The sequence below is a fragment of the Clarias gariepinus genome, chromosome 25 (assembly GCF_024256425.1).
Source record: "Clarias gariepinus isolate MV-2021 ecotype Netherlands chromosome 25, CGAR_prim_01v2, whole genome shotgun sequence".
NCBI classification, from domain to species: Eukaryota; Metazoa; Chordata; class Actinopteri; order Siluriformes; family Clariidae; genus Clarias; species Clarias gariepinus.
Genome location: NC_071124.1, coordinates 895001 through 914762, shown reverse-complemented (window position 1 = coordinate 914762; position 19762 = coordinate 895001). Strand labels below are relative to the sequence as shown.

Sequence of the window (19762 nt, the reverse complement as noted above, 5' to 3'; positions counted from 1 at the left end):
ACAATCCAAGGTTTAATTGTATTTTTCTTTCTCACCATTTTTATTATTTTATATGATTTCTCTCTTTCATTGTTCATCTCTTTCTTTATGTCCTGTTTTTCTGATGGTTCTTTACTTTTCTTATTTTATTGTTTGCGTCTCTTTTTTGTGTAGTTTCTTTTTTATTTTTTTCCCTTGTTGATTTTTTTATTTCCTACAAACCCCATTGTTTCTCTGTTTCAGTCACTTCTGTAATCTCTTTTTTGTGTTCTCTTTTTTTCTGTCTGTACCTCTCTTCCTCTCTCTTTCTGCTGTTGCTCCTTTCAGCCTGAATACTGATTTAGAATTCAAAGGTCAAAGGTCATGTAAATAAACTCTGTATGAGGTGCGAGTTAGGATGAAAAGCAAGGGAAGCTCCGTCACGCCCCCCGGTGTCCGCTCCCTGTCAGTGAATCCACTTTAAATTCAATGTTGTGTTTTTTTTTCTGACTGCAGTGTTTTGTGTGTCGCCATAGCAACAGGTCAGGAACGTGAGGCGCGTGTCTCTCTTTTCTTTCTCTTCTGCGCGAGTGTGTGTTCAGCTTTCATTGGCTTCTCTCGCTCAAAGCCACTCACACACACTCAGCTTCACATCAATCAATCAATCACTCATCTGTGTGTGTGTGTGTGTGTGCATGTGTGTGCGTGTGTATGCGCGTGTCTTTTATCCCAACAGTTAAATAACACCACTTCAACTTTTAGGGGACAAATTTCGTGAATGTAAAATGTGTGTGTGTGTGTGTGTGAGGGAGAGGGGGGGGGGGGATACAGCAGAGCAACTGATCGGATAAGGTGAAGTTATTTAACATTCCACACTGCTGATGTTCAGCTTTATGTGTGCGTGCGAGTGTGTGTGTGCGTGTGTGTGTGTGCGCGTGTGGATGTGTGTGAGAGAGAGATATAGAGTGAGTCTGGCTCAGGGGAAAACACACAGGAGAGTGTTTGATCTGAAAAGGTGAAGGTGTTTAACATTCCACACTGTTGATGTTCAGCTTTGTGTGTGTGTGTGTGTGTGTGTGTGCGCGCGTGTGTGTGCACACCTGCCGCTCCACCACTCTGAGGTCATGACCCTGAGCTGTTCCTCTCATCATCTACACAATAAGGGTCTGACCTTCGCCATCTGATTCTGTTCCTTTGAGCTTCTTACCTGGAACCACACACTCGGGTTCTCAGAGAAGAACAGAAGAACTCATGGAGCGATGAAGATCAGAGAGAAGAGAGAGAAGAGTCGCAAGACGAGTCAACTCTACAGAACTGTGTGCTTAGAGAACTGGGAGAGTGTCTCCTCTCCATGAACAGCTCCTCCCCCTCCCCACAGTACAACCACATCACTGAGAGAGCTCAGCTCTCCTCACACTAACACACACCCCTCCTCACACTAACACACACACCTCCTCACACTAACACACACACCTCCTCACACTAACACACACACCTCCTCACACTAACACACACCTCCTCACACTAACACACCCCTCCTCACACTAACACACACCTCCTCACACTAACACACACACCTCCTCACACTAACACACACCCCTCCTCACACTAACACACACCCCTCCTCACACTAACACACACCCCTCCTCACACTAACACACACACCTCCTCACACTAACACACACACCTCCTCACACTAACACACACACCTCCTCACACTAACACACACACCTCCTCACACTAACACACACACCTCCTCACACTAACACACACACCTCCTCACACTAACACACACACCTCCTCACACTAACACACACACCTCCTCACACTAACACACACCTCCTCACACTAACACACACACCTCCTCACACTAACACACACACACCTCCTCACACTAACACACACACCTCCTCACACTAACACACACCCCTCCTCACACTAACACACACCCCTCCTCACACTAACACACACACCTCCTCACACTAACACACACACCTCCTCACACTAACACACACACCTCCTCACACTAACACACACACCTCCTCACACTAACACACACACCTCCTCACACTAACACACACCGCCTCACACTAACACACACACCTCCTCACACTAACACACCCCTCCTCACACTAACACACACCCCTCCTCACACTAACACACACCCCTCCTCACACTAACACACACACCTCCTCACACTAACACACACACCTCCTCACACTAACACACACACCTCCTCACACTAACACACACACCTCCTCACACTAACACACACACCTCCTCACACTGACACACACCGCCTCACACTGACACACACCGCCTCACACTGACACACACACCTCCTCACACTGACACACACACCTCCTCACACTGACACACACCTCCTCACACTAACACACACACCTCCTCACACTGACACACACCTCCTCACACTAACACACACACCTCCTCACACTAACACACACACCTCCTCACACTAACACACACACCTCCTCACACTAACACACACCTCCTCACACTAACACACACACCTCCTCACACTAACACACACACCTCCTCACACTAACACACACACCTCCTCACACTAACACACACCTCCTCACACTAACACACACACCTCCTCACACTAACACACACACCTCCTCACACTAACACACACCTCCTCACACTAACACACACACCTCCTCACACTAACACACACACCTCCTCACACTAACACACACACCTCCTCACACTAACACACACCTCCTCACACTAACACACACACACCTCCTCACACTAACACACACACACCTCCTCACACTCACACACACCCCTCCTCACACTAACACACACCCCTCCTCACACTAACACACACACCTCCTCACACTAACACACACACCTCCTCACACTAACACACACACCTCCTCACACTAACACACACACCTCCTCACACTAACACACACACCTCCTCACACTAACACACACACCTCCTCACACTAACACACACACCTCCTCACACTAACACACCCCTCCTCACACTAACACACACCGCCTCACACTAACACACACACCTCCTCACACTAACACACACCTCCTCACACTGACACACACCTCCTCACACTAACACACACACCTCCTCACACTAACACACACACCTCCTCACACTAACACACACACCTCCTCACACTAACACACACACCTCCTCACACTAACACACACACCTCCTCACACTAACACACACACACCTCCTCACACTAACACACACACACCTCCTCACACTAACACACACACACACCTCCTCACACTAACACACACCTCCTCACACTAACACACACACCTCCTCACACTAACACACACCTCCTCACACTAACACACACACCTCCTCACACTAACACACACACACCTCCTCACACTAACACACACCTCCTCACACTAACACACACACCTCCTCACACTAACACACACACACCTCCTCACACTAACACACACACACCTCCTCACACTAACACACACACCTCCTCACACTAACACACACCTCCTCACACTAACACACACACCTCCTCACACTAACACACACACACCTCCTCACACTAACACACACACACCTCCTCACACTAACACACACACCTCCTCACACTAACACACACACACCTCCTCACACTAACACACACACACCTCCTCACACTAACACACACACACACCTCCTCACACTAACACACACCTCCTCACACTAACACACACACCTCCTCACACTAACACACACACCTCCTCACACTAACACACACACACCTCCTCACACTAACACACACACACACCTCCTCACACTAACACACACACCTCCTCACACTAACACACACACCTCCTCACACTAACACACACACCTCCTCACACTAACACACACCTCCTCACACTAACACACACACCTCCTCACACTAACACACACACCTCCTCACACTAACACACACACCTCCTCACACTAACACACACACCTCCTCACACTAACACACACACCTCCTCACACTAACACACCCCTCCTCACACTAACACACACACCTCCTCACTCTAACACACACACCTCCTCACACTAACACACACACCTCCTCACACTAACACACACACCTCCTCACACTAACACACACACCTCCTCACACTAACACACACCTCCTCACACTAACACACACACCTCCTCACACTAACACACACACCTCCTCACACTAACACACACCTCCTCACACTAACACACACACCTCCTCACACTAACACACACACACCTCCTCACACTAACACACACACACCTCCTCACACTAACACACACACACCTCCTCACACTAACACACACCTCCTCACACTAACACACACCTCCTCACACTAACACACACACCTCCTCACACTGACACACACACCTCCTCACACTGACACACACCTCCTCACACTGACACACACCCCTCCTCACACTAACACACACACCTCCTCACACTAACACACACACCTCCTCACACTAACACACACCTCCTCACACTAACACACACCTCCTCACACTAACACACACCTCCTCACACTAACACACACCTCCTCACACTAACACACACCTCCTCACACTAACACACACACCTCCTCACACTAACACACACACCTCCTCACACTAACACACACACCTCCTCACACTGACACACACACCGCCTCACACTAACACACACACCTCCTCACACTAACACACACACCTCCTCACACTGACACACACACCTCCTCACACTAACACACACACCTCCTCACTGTCTGTAATTCAGGGTGGATGGACTGAATGTCTAGTAGATAACAAACATCATCTATCTCTCTCATTTCACTCCCATCTGCCCCTCTATCACTATAACCACCTGTTCATCCATCCATAGACCTGTCCATCAGTCTGTGCTTCTATCACCAGGACGTCTGTCTGTCTGTCCGTCTGTCTGTCTGTCTGTCTGTTTATCGTCCCATCAGTCACCTTCTCATCCAGCCCTTTTGTTCTGCAGTACGCTATGAGACACTGTGTACTGTGCAGTGTGTATCAGAGGTCAAGGAGCTGTAAATAATGATTAAACCTATTCAGTAATCACACACACACACACACACACACACACACACACATAACTCTCGTGAACACTCACTGCTCCTTTAATCAGGCATACATGTGTATTATCACATAAATAAATGTCTGGGAAGTGGTGTCTCAAACCACTAAAGCTCAGGGGTTACTGATTAGAAGGTCAGCACCCTGGCCCTGCACCCTGACCTCTGACCCTGCGCCCTAAACCTGAAGCTGCACCCTGACCCTGCACCCTGACCCTGCACTCTGACCCTGCACTTGTGCCCTGCACCTTGACCCTGCACCTTGACCCTGCACCTTGACCCTGACCCAAGCAGAATTTTAATTGTGATCTAATCTTAAATAAAACACAGATAGGTTCAGTGGCTTTTCTCCTTCATAAGATGAAGTGCTTTGTAGCGGTTATGTAGGTGTGTGTGTGTGTTTGCGTGTGAGTGTGTGTGAAGGGTCAGGTAATTTAATTAATCCTCTGTGAAGCCTGAACTTTGCTAACGAGGCCTGGATTAGTGCTGTTCCTGTTCCAGAGCGATTTGCTCACTCCAGCGCCGCTCCACTAATCCCCGAGCAGCACAATGAGTTGGGAGCGTCTCTGTGAGGAACTCGGGGATTAGTCTCCTGGTACATCGTCCCTCCCGCCCCGCCCCCGTCGGGTCTCCTGCTCCCCCTACCTGCCTGCTGATACACACACACCGCATGAAAGGAAACTGGTGGTCTGTGTCCATCTGGAGCACTTAATGAGGGAAACTGACCTAGATACTCTTAGTGTGTGTGTGTGTGTGTGTGTGTGTGTGTCCAGAGCTGTGATCCCACCGTTCCCATCGCAATTATCCGGGTAACAAAGTACCTCCATCCTGCCTGGGGGATTAACCGTGTACACACAACAGTTTGGCAAAGAAAACAAAAAGTTCTGTTTAATTTTAAAAGAAAAAAACGTTAGAGGACGACCTCTGGCAGGGGCGCCGGCGGCAGCAGACAAACAAACTAACTAACAAACAAACTAGGAATATTGTGTTTTGAATAAAGTTGTAATTGGAGTTAGTTTTTCGGCCTCACTGTCATAGTTTTATATTTTAAACTTAATTACGCTAAAAAACACAAAAATTACACATAAAATAAAAATAGATAAACAAATTATAGGAATTAAAAAAATTTAATAATAGTTCATTCTAAGAATTTCCATTTTTAATGTAAAACATCTAAAATGATGGGGAAGTTTAACTAGTTTAATTATATAGCTTTAAACAAAATAAAAATGAAATTAACAAAAATGAAATCAATAATAAAACTCAAAACCAACAAGAACTTCAAAAAGAAAAACTTCTAGTTTTCTAGTTTTGTAGTCCAGTCTACAAAAGATCAAACACACACACACACACACACACACACACATACACACACACCAGCTTCCTACAATAAAAATCAATAAAAGTGCTAATATTAAGCTAACGCCGGAACGAGTCTCAGTGCTAACGGCACAGCCAGGGATTTCATCCAGCAGAGGTGCAGTCTGGGGTCAGGACAGTTCCTGCTCCAGGAGAAGAGCATCAGAGAAAAATGAAGACCATTGTTCAGAGGCTCGAGTCGTTTCATCTCCACCACAGGCTCGTTACGACTGAGACAAGACGAAAGCTTCACTGCAGACGTCCTGATTAATCTCACCATCGTCCAAAAACATGGACACAAAGTCAATGCATTTGAAGTTCTCTAAACTACAGCATTAAACGCACATTCACATCAACTGCAACTGCAACAGAGTTATCAGCTGTGACCGTTAAAATATTAGAGATAAGAAACTTGCTCCCTGGTATAACGTCCACACACGCACTTTAAAACAGACCGCTCGGAAATTAGAACGTAAATGGCGTCAAACTGAAATTGTTAGTATTTTAAATAGCATGGAAGGAGAACATCCTGAACTATAGAAAAGCTCTCAGTGCTGCTAGATCAACATATCTCTTCACTCTTATAGAAAATAACAAAAATAATCCTAGATTCTTATTTAATGCTGTAGCCAAATTAACCAGAAATAAGACCACTGCAGACACACACACCAATGGCATGTAATAGTAAAGATTGGTTTTTCAATAACAAAATTGTAAATATTACACAAAAAAATCAGGCTTTAAAGCCAGACAACTTAATAAACATTGGTGCAGGTGATAAACAAACCAACCATTTCATATCAGATCAGATCAGCACCTTGAATATTTAGACTGAACTCATTTCACTCATCTCTCTTCTACAAAATCATCCTCTTATGTACCAGATCCTGGACCTACACATGTACTCAAACAAATAATACCGGAAATAAAATAAAAATGAGAAAAAAATCTAATGTTTAATAATTTGCCACCCCTACTTTGATAAGAGGATGCAGGCCGTTTGTTGGTACCTCATATTATGAAAATTGCAGCCGGGAGCAAACATTTCTACATTACATTCATACTAAACCTTAAAAGTATAGAAAAGCCTTCCAATGAATGTCCTGCTGGAGTCTCTGCTCGCACTAAATATACATTTATACCCGACTGTTATCTCTCTCCCTGTCTCTCTCTCTCACTACACATGTCTCTCCTGAGCTGTCAGTGATCCAGACCCCCTCTGCCCCCTGGAGCTCTCTGACTCGTCCTGGTGTCCCTCTCCTGGTTAGAGATCTGGTCACATGGACGCCCTGTGTGGTCTGTCTGGGATGCGTATGGTAACTGGGGACGGTTCTAGTTTACCATGAAGACGGTCCTGTCCTCGACTGATACAGACAGCTGTTCCCTGAGGACTCGTGACTTCAGTCACTCGATAGTTCAGGACTGGAGTTTCCTACAGTCTACCTGAGCCTCTAATAACAAACTGGACTCCATATGAACTTCTCCACATCTCCTGTTATACTGAACTTTCAGCCTCCTAACACACAGTATGAGTGCAGATCAATCCCTGCTACCTGTTATCACCCAGATGAGGAAGGGTTCTCTCAAGGTTTCCTCCTATTTCCATCTCAGGGAGCTCTCCCCTCAGCACCGTTGCCCTCGGCTCGTTCATCAGGGACGATCTCATAGTTAATCTACACTTTTTCCCTACATTTTAATATTTATTTCCATAATCGTTTAAGTCTGTAAAGCTGCTTTGCGACAATGACCGTTGCTAAAAGCGCTATACAAATAAAATTGGATTAAAAAATTTTGATTTCTCCTGACGTCTCAGGTCGATAATCATCAGAGTGGATCTGTGCGGAGTTCCTGATGAGCCTCTCATTTTTCTGATAGAGTACACATGCATCAGCATCAGACAAAAATAAACACTGGACCATCTTCAATAACTGTGTGTGTGATGGAGTAACTTCAGCCCGAGCTTGTCTGGAATTACAATTCCTCAATCAGCCCCGGTGAGCAGCAGAGGACGAGGGAACCACAATCAGGATTAAACGAGAGGAGGAGAGAAAAAAAATGACAGGAACGAGATGAGAATAGAGCGGTGAAGAGGAGTGATGAGGAGGACCACGGAGATACTGGACACCCGCCCGCGTGAACAAACGAGGTCAAACAGTCTCTGATCGGTCGACTAGTAAAACCCCCGCAAAAACCACACACACACACACAGTTCTAAGCACTACACCACTGTGCCTCTGCTTGTGTGGTTTCTCCTGTGTGTGTGTGTGTGTGTGTGTGTGTGTGTGTGTGTGTGTGTGTGTGTGTACACAGCTCCATTGTGTCCCAGTAGGATGTCCACAACCAAACACTAATGACAGAAATAACACTTTCGGGGAACATTTTAATAATTTACACTCCGGGTGATAATCACTGTGCGCATATAAACCAGACAGCTAATTGCTGAAGTGTGTGTGTGTGCATGCGCGCGCGCGTGTGTGTGTGTGTGTGTGTGTGTGTGTGTATACCTCCTCGTAGGATCTCGTGGAAGCTCTGGGTCTTCTCTGTGACTGGAACGCTGCAGGGAGAAAAACGAGATGGTGAACATAAAGACGAGAGTATGTGTTGGACTCGTCTCTCTCTGAGATCGAATGAGAACATTCTGATAAAACAACACCAAGGGGCATCTCAAGTCCACTGCCGTTTCATTCCACAGGCGCTCGAGAGGCAACAAACACGAAACGGATCCATAATCCTGGCTTTTCACCTCCTGCACTCCTCTACATTTTATTTTTTGTCTTTATTTGGCAATCTGTCACATCTGTCTCTCAGGGTTTTAGAGAAATAAAAAGGGGGTTAGAGATTTGAATTAAAGAGCAGAAAAAATTCCCAAAGACGTCGGAGCGCATCAGCTCTCCCTGTCCTTTCAGAACATCTTATTCTTTTATAACGTGTTATTAATATTTGATGGATAGCAATTCTGCAGGATCACAACGTCTCAGGTTTTAGACAGGTTTACAAAAACAAAGTCCTGAATCATTTACAAAGACGTCAATCAGAATCAGCAAACAGTAAAGTTCAGGCATCTGAAATCAGCATTTAATGTCCTTATTAGTACACGAGTCTGAACATACAGTATATAAACAATATAAAATAATACGAAAATATCCAGTATAAATCAGAGCCATGTCATTTCCACACACACACACACACACCATCATCAAAAAAGCTTCAGTTTGTTAAAGAGAATAAAGTCTAGACTTTGGAGTGATGGAGAAAGGTCATGTGACCTGATGAGTCCAGACTGAGTCTATCCCAGAGTGATGGGCGTGTCAGGGTGAGAAGGGAAGGACATGAAGCGATGCTCCCATCATGCATAGTGTCCACTGTACAAGCCTCTGGAGACAGTGTTATGATCTGGGGTTGATCAGTTACTCAGGTCTAGACTCAGTAACGTTATGGGGCAATAAAATGAAGTCAGCTGACCACCTGAATGTACTGAACCACCAGAGGATCACATCTGTGGAGGGTTTCTTCTGTATTCCAGGACTCAGAGTGTAAGAGATGCTCTGGGAGATGCTCTGAGAAGCTCTGAGAAGCTCTGGGTGCACGAGGAATCAACAACAAGCTTCTTACTGATGATCGAGTCTCAGATCATGACCGTTAGTGAGATGCTACGCTGTTTGATTGCACCGCTGAGGAAACATATGGAAGAGCAGTGTTGTGATGTGAACTCCTCAGAGTGACTTCTGTTATTAAACCACGTCAGTTATACAGCAGTTTTAATACACTTCTCATTCTGGCTGTATGTGTGTGGCTGTGGCTGTGTGTGTGTATGTGGCTGCGTGCGTGTGTGTGTGTGTGTGTGTGTGTGTCTGTGTGTGTGTGTCTGAATGAAAACAGCAGCACACTGTGAATTACTCTAGAGATTTTCACCAAGGCTAAAATTAAACGTTTTCAAACAGCGAGTGGGAACGTTTCTGCTTTCTGCTTAAATGTTTCTCAAATTTTCTTCCACTGTGTTTGTTTTGGCCATTTTGCCAAATTAGCATCAATAAAAAAAAAGAAGCTACAGTGAAACCTCGGATTGTGAGTAACGTAGTTTGCTAGTGTTCTACAAGACGAGCAAAGATTTTTATGAAGTTTGGAAAACGAACAAGTCTTGGTTTACAAGTACCGAGTATCATGTATCATGCATGCGCTTCTTGTTTTTCACGCTGAGCGTCACGTGATTACAACTGAGCCAAAGGTTTTTCTCCTTCTTGCGCTGCGGAATTGTGGGTAATCGTCTCCCATGCTGGGTCTTAGTGCTCGTCTCTTACTGGTATAATCAAAATCTGTGCACGCGTGTACTGTTTACTATACCACTGTGACCACGTGTGTGTGTGTAAAACATGTTTTATTTTGTGTCTGTATGCATGTGTGTACTGTACAGCGTGTAAAGCAAAAGCAAGTCTCATTAAAGAGGTTAAAGATCCATTTTCTTCCTCTTTGTTTTAGCCTTTTGTTATATGTGTGCACATGAACACCGTGTCCTCACTAGAACCAGAAGATACGAGCACATTTGAGTGAACCGCTAGAGTCCTACGATCAGCCACGCCTACTTCGATCAAAGGATGCAGGCTGCTTGTCAGTAACGCGTATTATGAAAACTACAGCTGGGGGCAGAGCTTTTTCCAAAATTATGGAATAGTCCTCCAAATAGTGTACCTCCTAATAGGTAATAGCCTCCTAACACACAGTATGAGTTCAGATCAATCCCTGCTATCCGTTATCACCCAGTTGAGTCTGGTTCCTCTCAAGGTTTCTTCCTATTACCATCTCAGGGAGTTTTTTCCTCAGCACCGTCACCCTCGGCTCGTTCATCAGGGACCATCTGATCATTCTGATTCACACACACTCACATCTCATACACACTTCCATCATTTTCTTTTGATTGTGTAAAGCTGCTTTGCTACAAGTACAAATGTTAAAAGTGCTATACAAATAAAACTGAATTGAATTAAATGTTTTCACCGATTTGTTCTATAATTACATGATAAACTGATTCTATTTTATTTTTGGCCAGTGTGTTTTCTGATTCAAATTCAGTGACGCTAACGTTTAGTGTCTGATTTGTCTCACAGTGAGATTTCTTGCAGGTTTTAAATATAAAATACTAAAATATAAAAATACTAAAAGTGTCAAACACTAAAATGCTGTGTAACATGTTTTAACCTTTAAAATCTTGTACAAAGTGATTTTAATTTAATGTTGGTCAATTCAAATAAATGACTTAAAAAGTGTAAATCGATTCTGAATCAGACACGGAGCAAAAAAATTCATCTTAAATTACTAAAAAAATTAAATGAAATCACATGACCATGAGTTTACTCCACCCCGAACCTCTCTGTAATAAATATTAACTCCAGTGTCTCAGACCTCAGTGTCTCAGGGCTGCGCTGATGAAACTCTCACACCTCTACTCTCCTCACTGCTCAAAAGAAATGGCACCCGAGGAAAAACACATGGCTTTGTGTACGAGTAACACGGTTCATACGGCGTTTCTCTTACAACAGCCGAGCACAAAACTCCTAAAAATAACTTTATATTAATCAAATAATTAAATTAATTAATAATTAATAATTATATTTATTTTCGCCGTTTAATTTGTGAAATTTATGATGTGAACTAATAATAATGAAAAACATATCAAATTATAAATAAATAAATAAATAAATAAATAAATAAATATCCCTGCAGTAACAAATTGCACATAAACAGAACAGAGTAGAAAAGCCGAGTCTCTAAACAACAACACTAATAACAATAACGTGTGTGTGTGTGTGTGTGTGTGTGTATAGACACAGGAGACAAATTAATAGCTGTACAAATTTTCTTAAAATAGAGAAAATTTACTCACACTTAGAGAAGTGTGTGTGTGTATGTGTGTGTGTGTGTGTGTGTATCTTACCATCCATTATCGACTTGTTTTTAGCAGGACTTGAAGCAGGTTTCTGGCCCCGCCCACCTCTACTTGCTTGAGATCCAGCTCCTAAAGACATGAATAAACCACACACACACACAGGCACAGGCACACGCACACACACACACACACACACACACACACACACACACACACACAGAGAAAGGGCAGAAATGGGGACATTAACATGTAGACGATCGTCAACTCACAATCTGTGTCCTGTCCTCATCCTGCAGCTCGTCCCGTTTAACCCTCGAGAGAGACGAGCTGTGTGTGATTCTGGGCTCTGATTGGTCAGAGGGTAACCCTACAAGCTCCGCCCTCACTGTCAGTGTCAACTCACCCAGACACACAGGTATGTGTTTTTTTAAGACAGAAATGTGCGTGTCTTCATTAGCAATAGTCTGCTGTTCAGGGAGTTGTGGCCAGTTTGCCTACAACTACATTCATAACTATGGGGGGGGGGGGGGGTGTTCAAGTCAATCCAGGACTTTCTCATCACCGTACTGCGCTCGAGCTCTTCTCCATCACTTTCACGCCTTCATGTTATCGTCATCCTACGATAAGTTTGGGATGTTATACAGGAGGTGAAGTGAGACGTGTGTGTTACGTTACTGTACACCGACGGACAGCCGTCATAACGTAGATGCAGGAAAGAGTAAATGATGACCAGTTTATGAACATTTTTACCTGAACTGTTTATTCCTGAAGTTATTTGTAAGGTCCGTGACCACGTTCTTACCTTCACGCTGTTTTCCTTTTTCGTCCCCATTAAGGACCTCGTGTGACCTTTAAATCGCTCCTGAGGTTCCTTTGTGATTAAAACACACTCCAGCGGCTCGCAGCGGCTCGCATCGTCTCGCTCTCACACTCACTTTTCTCTCAGCAGACGTTCTATTTGAATTCTGCGCCGGTTCTCCCGGTGAGAGAATATGAGCGCCGGAGTGAGTCACTTCACTGCACCGGCACTCAAACACACCAATTTATTACCTTTTTTTTTCTTCTCTCGATTATAATCTTCCCAGAACTAAGCGACTGAAGGAAATTGTGTTCGAGGCGTGAGAGAGTCTGGGCGAGCCGCGCTCAGGAAGAGTGATGCATTAAGAACACTTTACCCTTTTAACTCCTGACTCGGTGAATATTAATGAGGAAGTTAAGTTCGAGATGACCTTTGACCCCTAACAGACAGATTCATTCCATTTAACTTAACACAACACAATGAAGGACAAGCTTTTATTTCTCTCCTGGAATCTGCACATCGCCTCGCAGAGCCATTCCACAACATTAGCATCCATAACACGGCTTTTTAAAATGAATGTCACCACGGCAACATCAACATCATCATCATCATCATCATCTCGCAAAACTGCCCCTTATTTTCCCTAAAATGACTTAAAGTTTTAAAATAACGAGCAGATCGTGAGTGCTATGGCTGGGTTTGTTAGGAAAGTTCCAGAGAAATAGTAAATAAATAAATACTTTTAAATATTTAACGTCTGTGAAAAAAATATATAAATATTAGAAATGAGAAAATTGATTCAGTTATGTTGTTCTTTTGACCTCAAAATCGATCTTTTAAAAATCAATCTTTCAATTCATCTACGTTTGTAATTGAGGTGAAGAAACGTCGCAGTTCCTCTGTAATCCTGCAGGTGGCGCTCTGTAAACTGTTCACACACTGGAGGGAATTTCTCTTCAGTTCGCTTAAAATTGTGATAAAAATCTAAAAAATATTTATAACCCATCAGGACATTTATGTAAATTTGTTACCCTAAACGTGTCCCTGTATCTCGACCAATCAGATCACAGCTCTGGAGACAAACCTGCAGTCTCGTCCGAGAGAGTTAACATACAGACAAGTTCGAGTCTAGCCGGAGTGTGTGTACGTGTCTGTGTGAGTATACCTCGCGCTCTTCCTCTCCCTGTACTGCTTTGGCCCCTCCCTCCTCTCGCCCTGGAGCCCCGCCCTCTTCCTCGAACCGGTGGCACGGGGGCGTCGTCCTCGTCCGAGTCCATACAGACAGCAGCCGGTTCCTCCAACTGCTGGAAATCGTCGTCTCTCGCAGCATCGGGGCGGTCTCTGTGAGCTCTCGCCCGCGTGATCGCCTGAACACAGCGCCAGGGTCAACATCTGGATCATAACAGCTGGTAAACCCCTAACCACCGTGTGTGTGTGTGTGTGTGTGTGTGTGTGTGTGTGTGTGTAATCTTATAAACAAACATGACTGAAAAACAACAGTGAGGAATTTATTGTCAGGATTTAAACGGTGGCGCGCTGACGATCATCCCAGGGGAGCGTTTAAACAATTCTGTGTGTGTGTGTGTGTCGCTAACCTCTTGCACTTCTTCATCCTCCTCTGCTGTATTCTTTTTTGAGTCTCTAAAGCGGCGAATCTGAAATACACACACACACACACACGTGAATAAATAATGTCAGTATTTGCTCTGAGTCACAGTAAAAGCTGCTCCTTTTCCCTCATAACCCAGTCGGACTTTAACACACTCACGGTTCTCCTCACGCCCTCCGGTCTGTAACGTAAACACCCCCATATCATAATTTAACCTGAAAGTGGGTGTGGCCTAAAGGAGACGTGCAAATCCACGACTGTATTCTCACTGAAACGCAGATGAATAAAAACCCACCATCATTTGCTTTCTTACAAACTGCTGAATGCTTTTCTGTCGGGTCGCAGTGTCTCCAGAATCAGGAATTTGTAGTTTAAAGCCAATAAAAACGGCCACATATTAATATTACATATGATTTGCTTCAGACTTGGACGCAAGTGAGTTTTTTAAAATGATCACATCTTACATCTAAATTAATAATATTGAAATGAACACGTGGACACCGTGAGCCACAGCGCACCCGATACCCGGACTCGGATCTCTCAGGTTACGTCCCTGCTGACGCCAGACCATCTCACTTTAGAAAATCATTCCAGAACGTACAGAGCACGCGGTCCTCGCACCGGATCCTGATCATCCACGACGTGTTAGGATCACGTCCCTTTGTCCCTCTGGATGTGTGTGTGTGTCAGCGTGTCGTTGTCTCGTGTCAGTTCTCATGAATCCAGCCTTGGAAGTGTTTTTGTTCTTTTCAGTTACATTACATCATAAAGCGGGGGAAGGGGGGGTTCAGGTATGAACCGTGATTCTTTTGTCTACTGATGATTTACGCATAAATTTTATAAAAACAATTTTTACATTTATAACAGAGAAGAGTCGCTCGATCGGTCAGCGAGTGGAATCGTCTGGTGTTCGGTGTGAGTGGGCGTGACCGGTGGTCAGCTGATCAGCCTCAGATATAAACCATTCAGTACCGAGCGCAGAAGCTTCAGAGTGACGCGACATGAACGCGGTTTAATGGCGTTCCGTTATCAGAAATCGCGTATGTGAAAAACTTCCGATCTGCTTTTTCTCCAAACTCCGTGTGTATTAGTCTCACACTCGCTCATCACACACTTACACCAGTTTCACAACACCACGAGCGTCCACACAATCGCTCCACCTCCCTGTCACATTGCGGCGGTAAACCATCGTCGGTTCTTTGTTATCCTACAGGGGGCGCACTCTGAACTATTCCTACTTTGTGGTAGAAGTGAATTATTCGCCGAGTTTGTTTAGAACTAATACTAATGATGGATGGCGGAGATACACGTTACAGTCATAGCTTTTTGTTTGATATTTAGAAGTTAAATGTTAAATTCATGTATTTAAAGTCAGTTTGTATTGTTTAAATGCTGTTTTTTAAGTGAAAATGTTATAAGGAACACAATAATACCACATTGGGTTTTTTTTTAAATCATGATATGACCAGAATTATTATTTTAATCAAATCGGCACTGAGGTATCATGACAATATGGTACGGGGAGGTGGCGGGTGGTTCCCGTCCCCAACACATCCACTGCTTTGATAAAGACACTCTGACAGATCACGACGCAGATCAATGGACACAGCAGGACAGTCCTGGTGGACTTAAAGCTCAGAAAGAGGAAAGTTTTCATAAAAAAACCCTGTGAATTATGTAAGAACTCGGCTGTGAAACTTCTGGAAAAGTGATGTGTTTCTGTGTGTTGGGGGGGCGGGGGGGTAGGGGTGTATGCAGTGTTCTCCATGTCACAACAAAAGGAGAGCCGATGTAGTGCAAATGACTGCAGTAATGACTGTAATTACATATAAAATGTCTCTGACTGTGTCTCAGCGAGAGGTCCAACACTCAAAGATCTCAAAAGTTCAGACATAAAGATTCACACTCTCAGGATCTCTGCTCTGATGGAGTGTGTGTTCTGCTTTCATAAGCTCCTCATACTCCATAAGTCCGCTGCAGACGCTCTAAACCTGAGAAGAGGAGTGTGTCCTGCAGGTGAACTCGTCTGGAGCTGACGTCCAGGTGAGCTGCGGCGACTCAGGAGACCATGAGTTTTCCATCAAGTCTTTAAAGACACCATAAAACATTCAGTTTCTCCGTTTCAACTTCGTATCCCAGAATTCCACTGCTGCTCAAGTGTTTGTTCGGCTTCATTACAGGAGCTCAGATCCAGAGGCTTTAATCACGCAGCTTACAGACTTAACGACGGACGATTAGCAGCATGTGGATGATCTGCTTAAACCATCTGGAATTATTTCTTAGGTCTGCATTTTGTCCACATTCAATTTACTAATAAGAGTCGACTCTCAAATGCCTCACTGGCTTTTTTTCCTCTGCAGTTTGCGATCTTTCCACCAGCACTTCTTCTCCTTGGTTGTAAACTGCAGTTGTGTAAAACAGTTTCAGCAGCAGGAGCAGAATCTTCTCAGCCGATCACACCCTCTCCACTCCTGGTCATTAACTTCTCAGATTTAGAAATCAGATTTCTGTATTTCACACCAATTAATTTTTGTTTTTTTTTTCGGAGGTGCTTAAATCACTTCTCAGCGAGAGCGATGTCCTCTCACTACCTTGTGAATAAAATGTTAAACATGAATGTGAATAGCGTGCGAGCTGAACCTCCCTCACCGCGACATGCTGTCATTATCTCATCCTGATTTTTACCTCCTGGATTTTGTGCAGTTTTTCAGCACGGCCACTTAACACTGATTAAAAAAAAAACATTTAAAATTCAGGCTTAATGCGTTTTTTTTTCTATCTGAACAAACGTCTCTGATTGAACACGCTGTCATTTAACTCGCTGCTATTTTAAAAAAAATATTTAAAAAATATATAAAATTCAAAAGATTAACAGGTTCACCTAAAGAGTTGATTAATTTTTTTTTTATTTTAAGTTAAATGACTTCCTCCAGAGTTCAGCTGGTGTAATTACGACCTGGTAAACATGAACAAACAAAAGAATTCTATTAAATATATAATAAACCCTGCAGTGTCTAAACCCCGTCAGTGGCACCAGAGCATCTGCTGAAGATAAAGCGATGGATTAAATCGTGATGACGTTAAATTAAACCTCCAGACTTCACAGACAGAGTGATATTTGCGGTCATGTGTGTTTTATTAATCATAAAGCAAATGTTAGGATTAATAAAATAAATCTGATGTGTTTTTAAGCTGCTTCTCTCTGTCTCCACCTGCAGCACCATTTCACTCGTCGGGTGTGTGTGTGTGTGTGTGTGTGTGTATTTCTTTTCATTTAAACAGACGTGCCACGCCCCTGGAGTGCCACTCTTATTGCTTTTGTACTGTTGGACCGTCCTCGGCGCCGATCCCTCGCTCCTCACCTCCTCGTCGATCTTCTCCTCCGTCGCCTCCACGTGCCGGTCCCGCAGGAAGCGCTGCGTTTTCTCCAGCTGGTAGTTGATGAGCTCCTCGATGGCGTCTCGTTCCTCTTTATCCACAAACTCCTGCACGGCTTTACCCATCCCCTGCTCCGTCAGCAGGGACAGCTGCATGTTCTACAACACACACACACACACACACACACACACATAAAGCAGGCTGGACAGGAACAGGAAGAACATGATCGAGAGAAAGAGCAGGAGGGAGGAGATGAAACAGCAGGTAGGAGAGGGTCAGATCATCTGAGCAGGTGTGGACAGGAGAAGGAGGTTAGATAAGTTAGAGAGACACCACACAGAGATCTGAACAGAAGTCGAGTCTGATACCAAACGGGGAAAAAAAGGGGAAAGCAAGAAAGTGTAACTTTTGGGATATGGGCGCGATGTGAGGGCGAGAACCCAAACACGCGCTGCAGTGTGTTACGGTGTTGTGCTGAGACGACGCTGTGCAGGACTGGAACCTGGAGATGATGAAAGCGTGGTCAAGTGATGCAGACAAACAACGTTTCTACGCTGAAAGAGCGCTCTATCGCGAGAGTAACGAGCGTGACGTGACATCGAGGTGACGTGAGCCGAATTTAAGAGAATAAAACGCAGACTAGATAATGATCTTCTTCAGTGTGGATGGAAATGCAATCAGAATGAATTCATCGCGGTCTTCATGTGCGTCAGACAATCCGCTCGCGCCGATGGAGGTCGCGTGTCTGGGTTTCGTCAGCACGACTGTCAGATACACAACACCGGACCCGGACCTGGACCCGAGCTGGAACGATCACCTTTTTATTTTGTCTTTGGAGCTTCAGTTCTAATGTTCAGAGCACATCTATTGGGCTGGATTCCAGGCACGATAAAGAGAGAGAGAGAGAGAGAGAGCGAGAGAAAGAGAGAGAGAGAGAGAGAGACGTCCTGCGGCACAACATGCACATCATAACCTCCGCGGTCGCTACTCCAAACACACACACTGCCCATTCATTTATTCATTTATTTATTTATTTTATAATTACACTACATTTCTTCATAGATAAATACTTTAAACACAATACAGGTTCAGTTTCAGTTTATTCCCCAGTTGACTTAACAATGTAGTAACAAATAGTATGGCCTTGTAGAGAACTAGCGAACTGTAATGGCTGAAATAAAATAAAGTCGCAGGGCTCATTAGTGCCATTACAGTCCCTGCAGCAAAGACGCTTTTTAATACGTTATTAGCTGAAATAAAAGGATATGAATGGACGCATAGAGCACAAAACTACTGTAGAGACAATGAGGTACACGAAGTGCATTCGGTACCGTTATAACAGCAGCACGCATGTTTATCGCTGAAGGACTATAGATGTAAAATTGAGCTGACTGTAATAAAAATGAATGGAGTGAAAAAGAGCTGAAATAACTATGATGATGGAGGTAGCGCGGCTGGTGCGGTTCTAACAGCAGCATGCACAATAAACAGCAATAAACAGTTTGTATAAAAATAAATGAACGGCCTTAAACTGAGCAAAACTAAATAATACGGCTAGCGCAGTTGGCACAGTTCTAACAGCAACACTTGCATTCTAATGTCCGACGCTCAGATTTTGTTCTGACATCGTTTGCTTTAAAGTTCTCGGTAAATTTGATGTGTGACGTTCAGTGCAGTGAGTGAGAGA

At 44.2% G+C, this 19762-nt stretch overlaps 1 protein-coding gene across 1 annotated transcript in view; it reads right to left on the bottom strand.

The window, feature by feature from the left end:
* The window catches only part of mre11a (MRE11 homolog A, double strand break repair nuclease), a 48099-nt gene that overhangs the window by 10388 nt on the left and 17949 nt on the right, over positions 1–19762 (bottom strand). Inside the window, exons 13-17 of the mRNA XM_053486132.1 lie at positions 18060–18233; positions 14684–14743; positions 14254–14455; positions 12338–12418; positions 8913–8962 (exon numbers count right to left, since the gene is read on the bottom strand). Of these exons, the coding sequence (XP_053342107.1) occupies positions 8913–8962; positions 12338–12418; positions 14254–14455; positions 14684–14743; positions 18060–18233 (567 nt within the window). The remainder of the gene's footprint in view (positions 1–8912; positions 8963–12337; positions 12419–14253; positions 14456–14683; positions 14744–18059; positions 18234–19762) is intronic.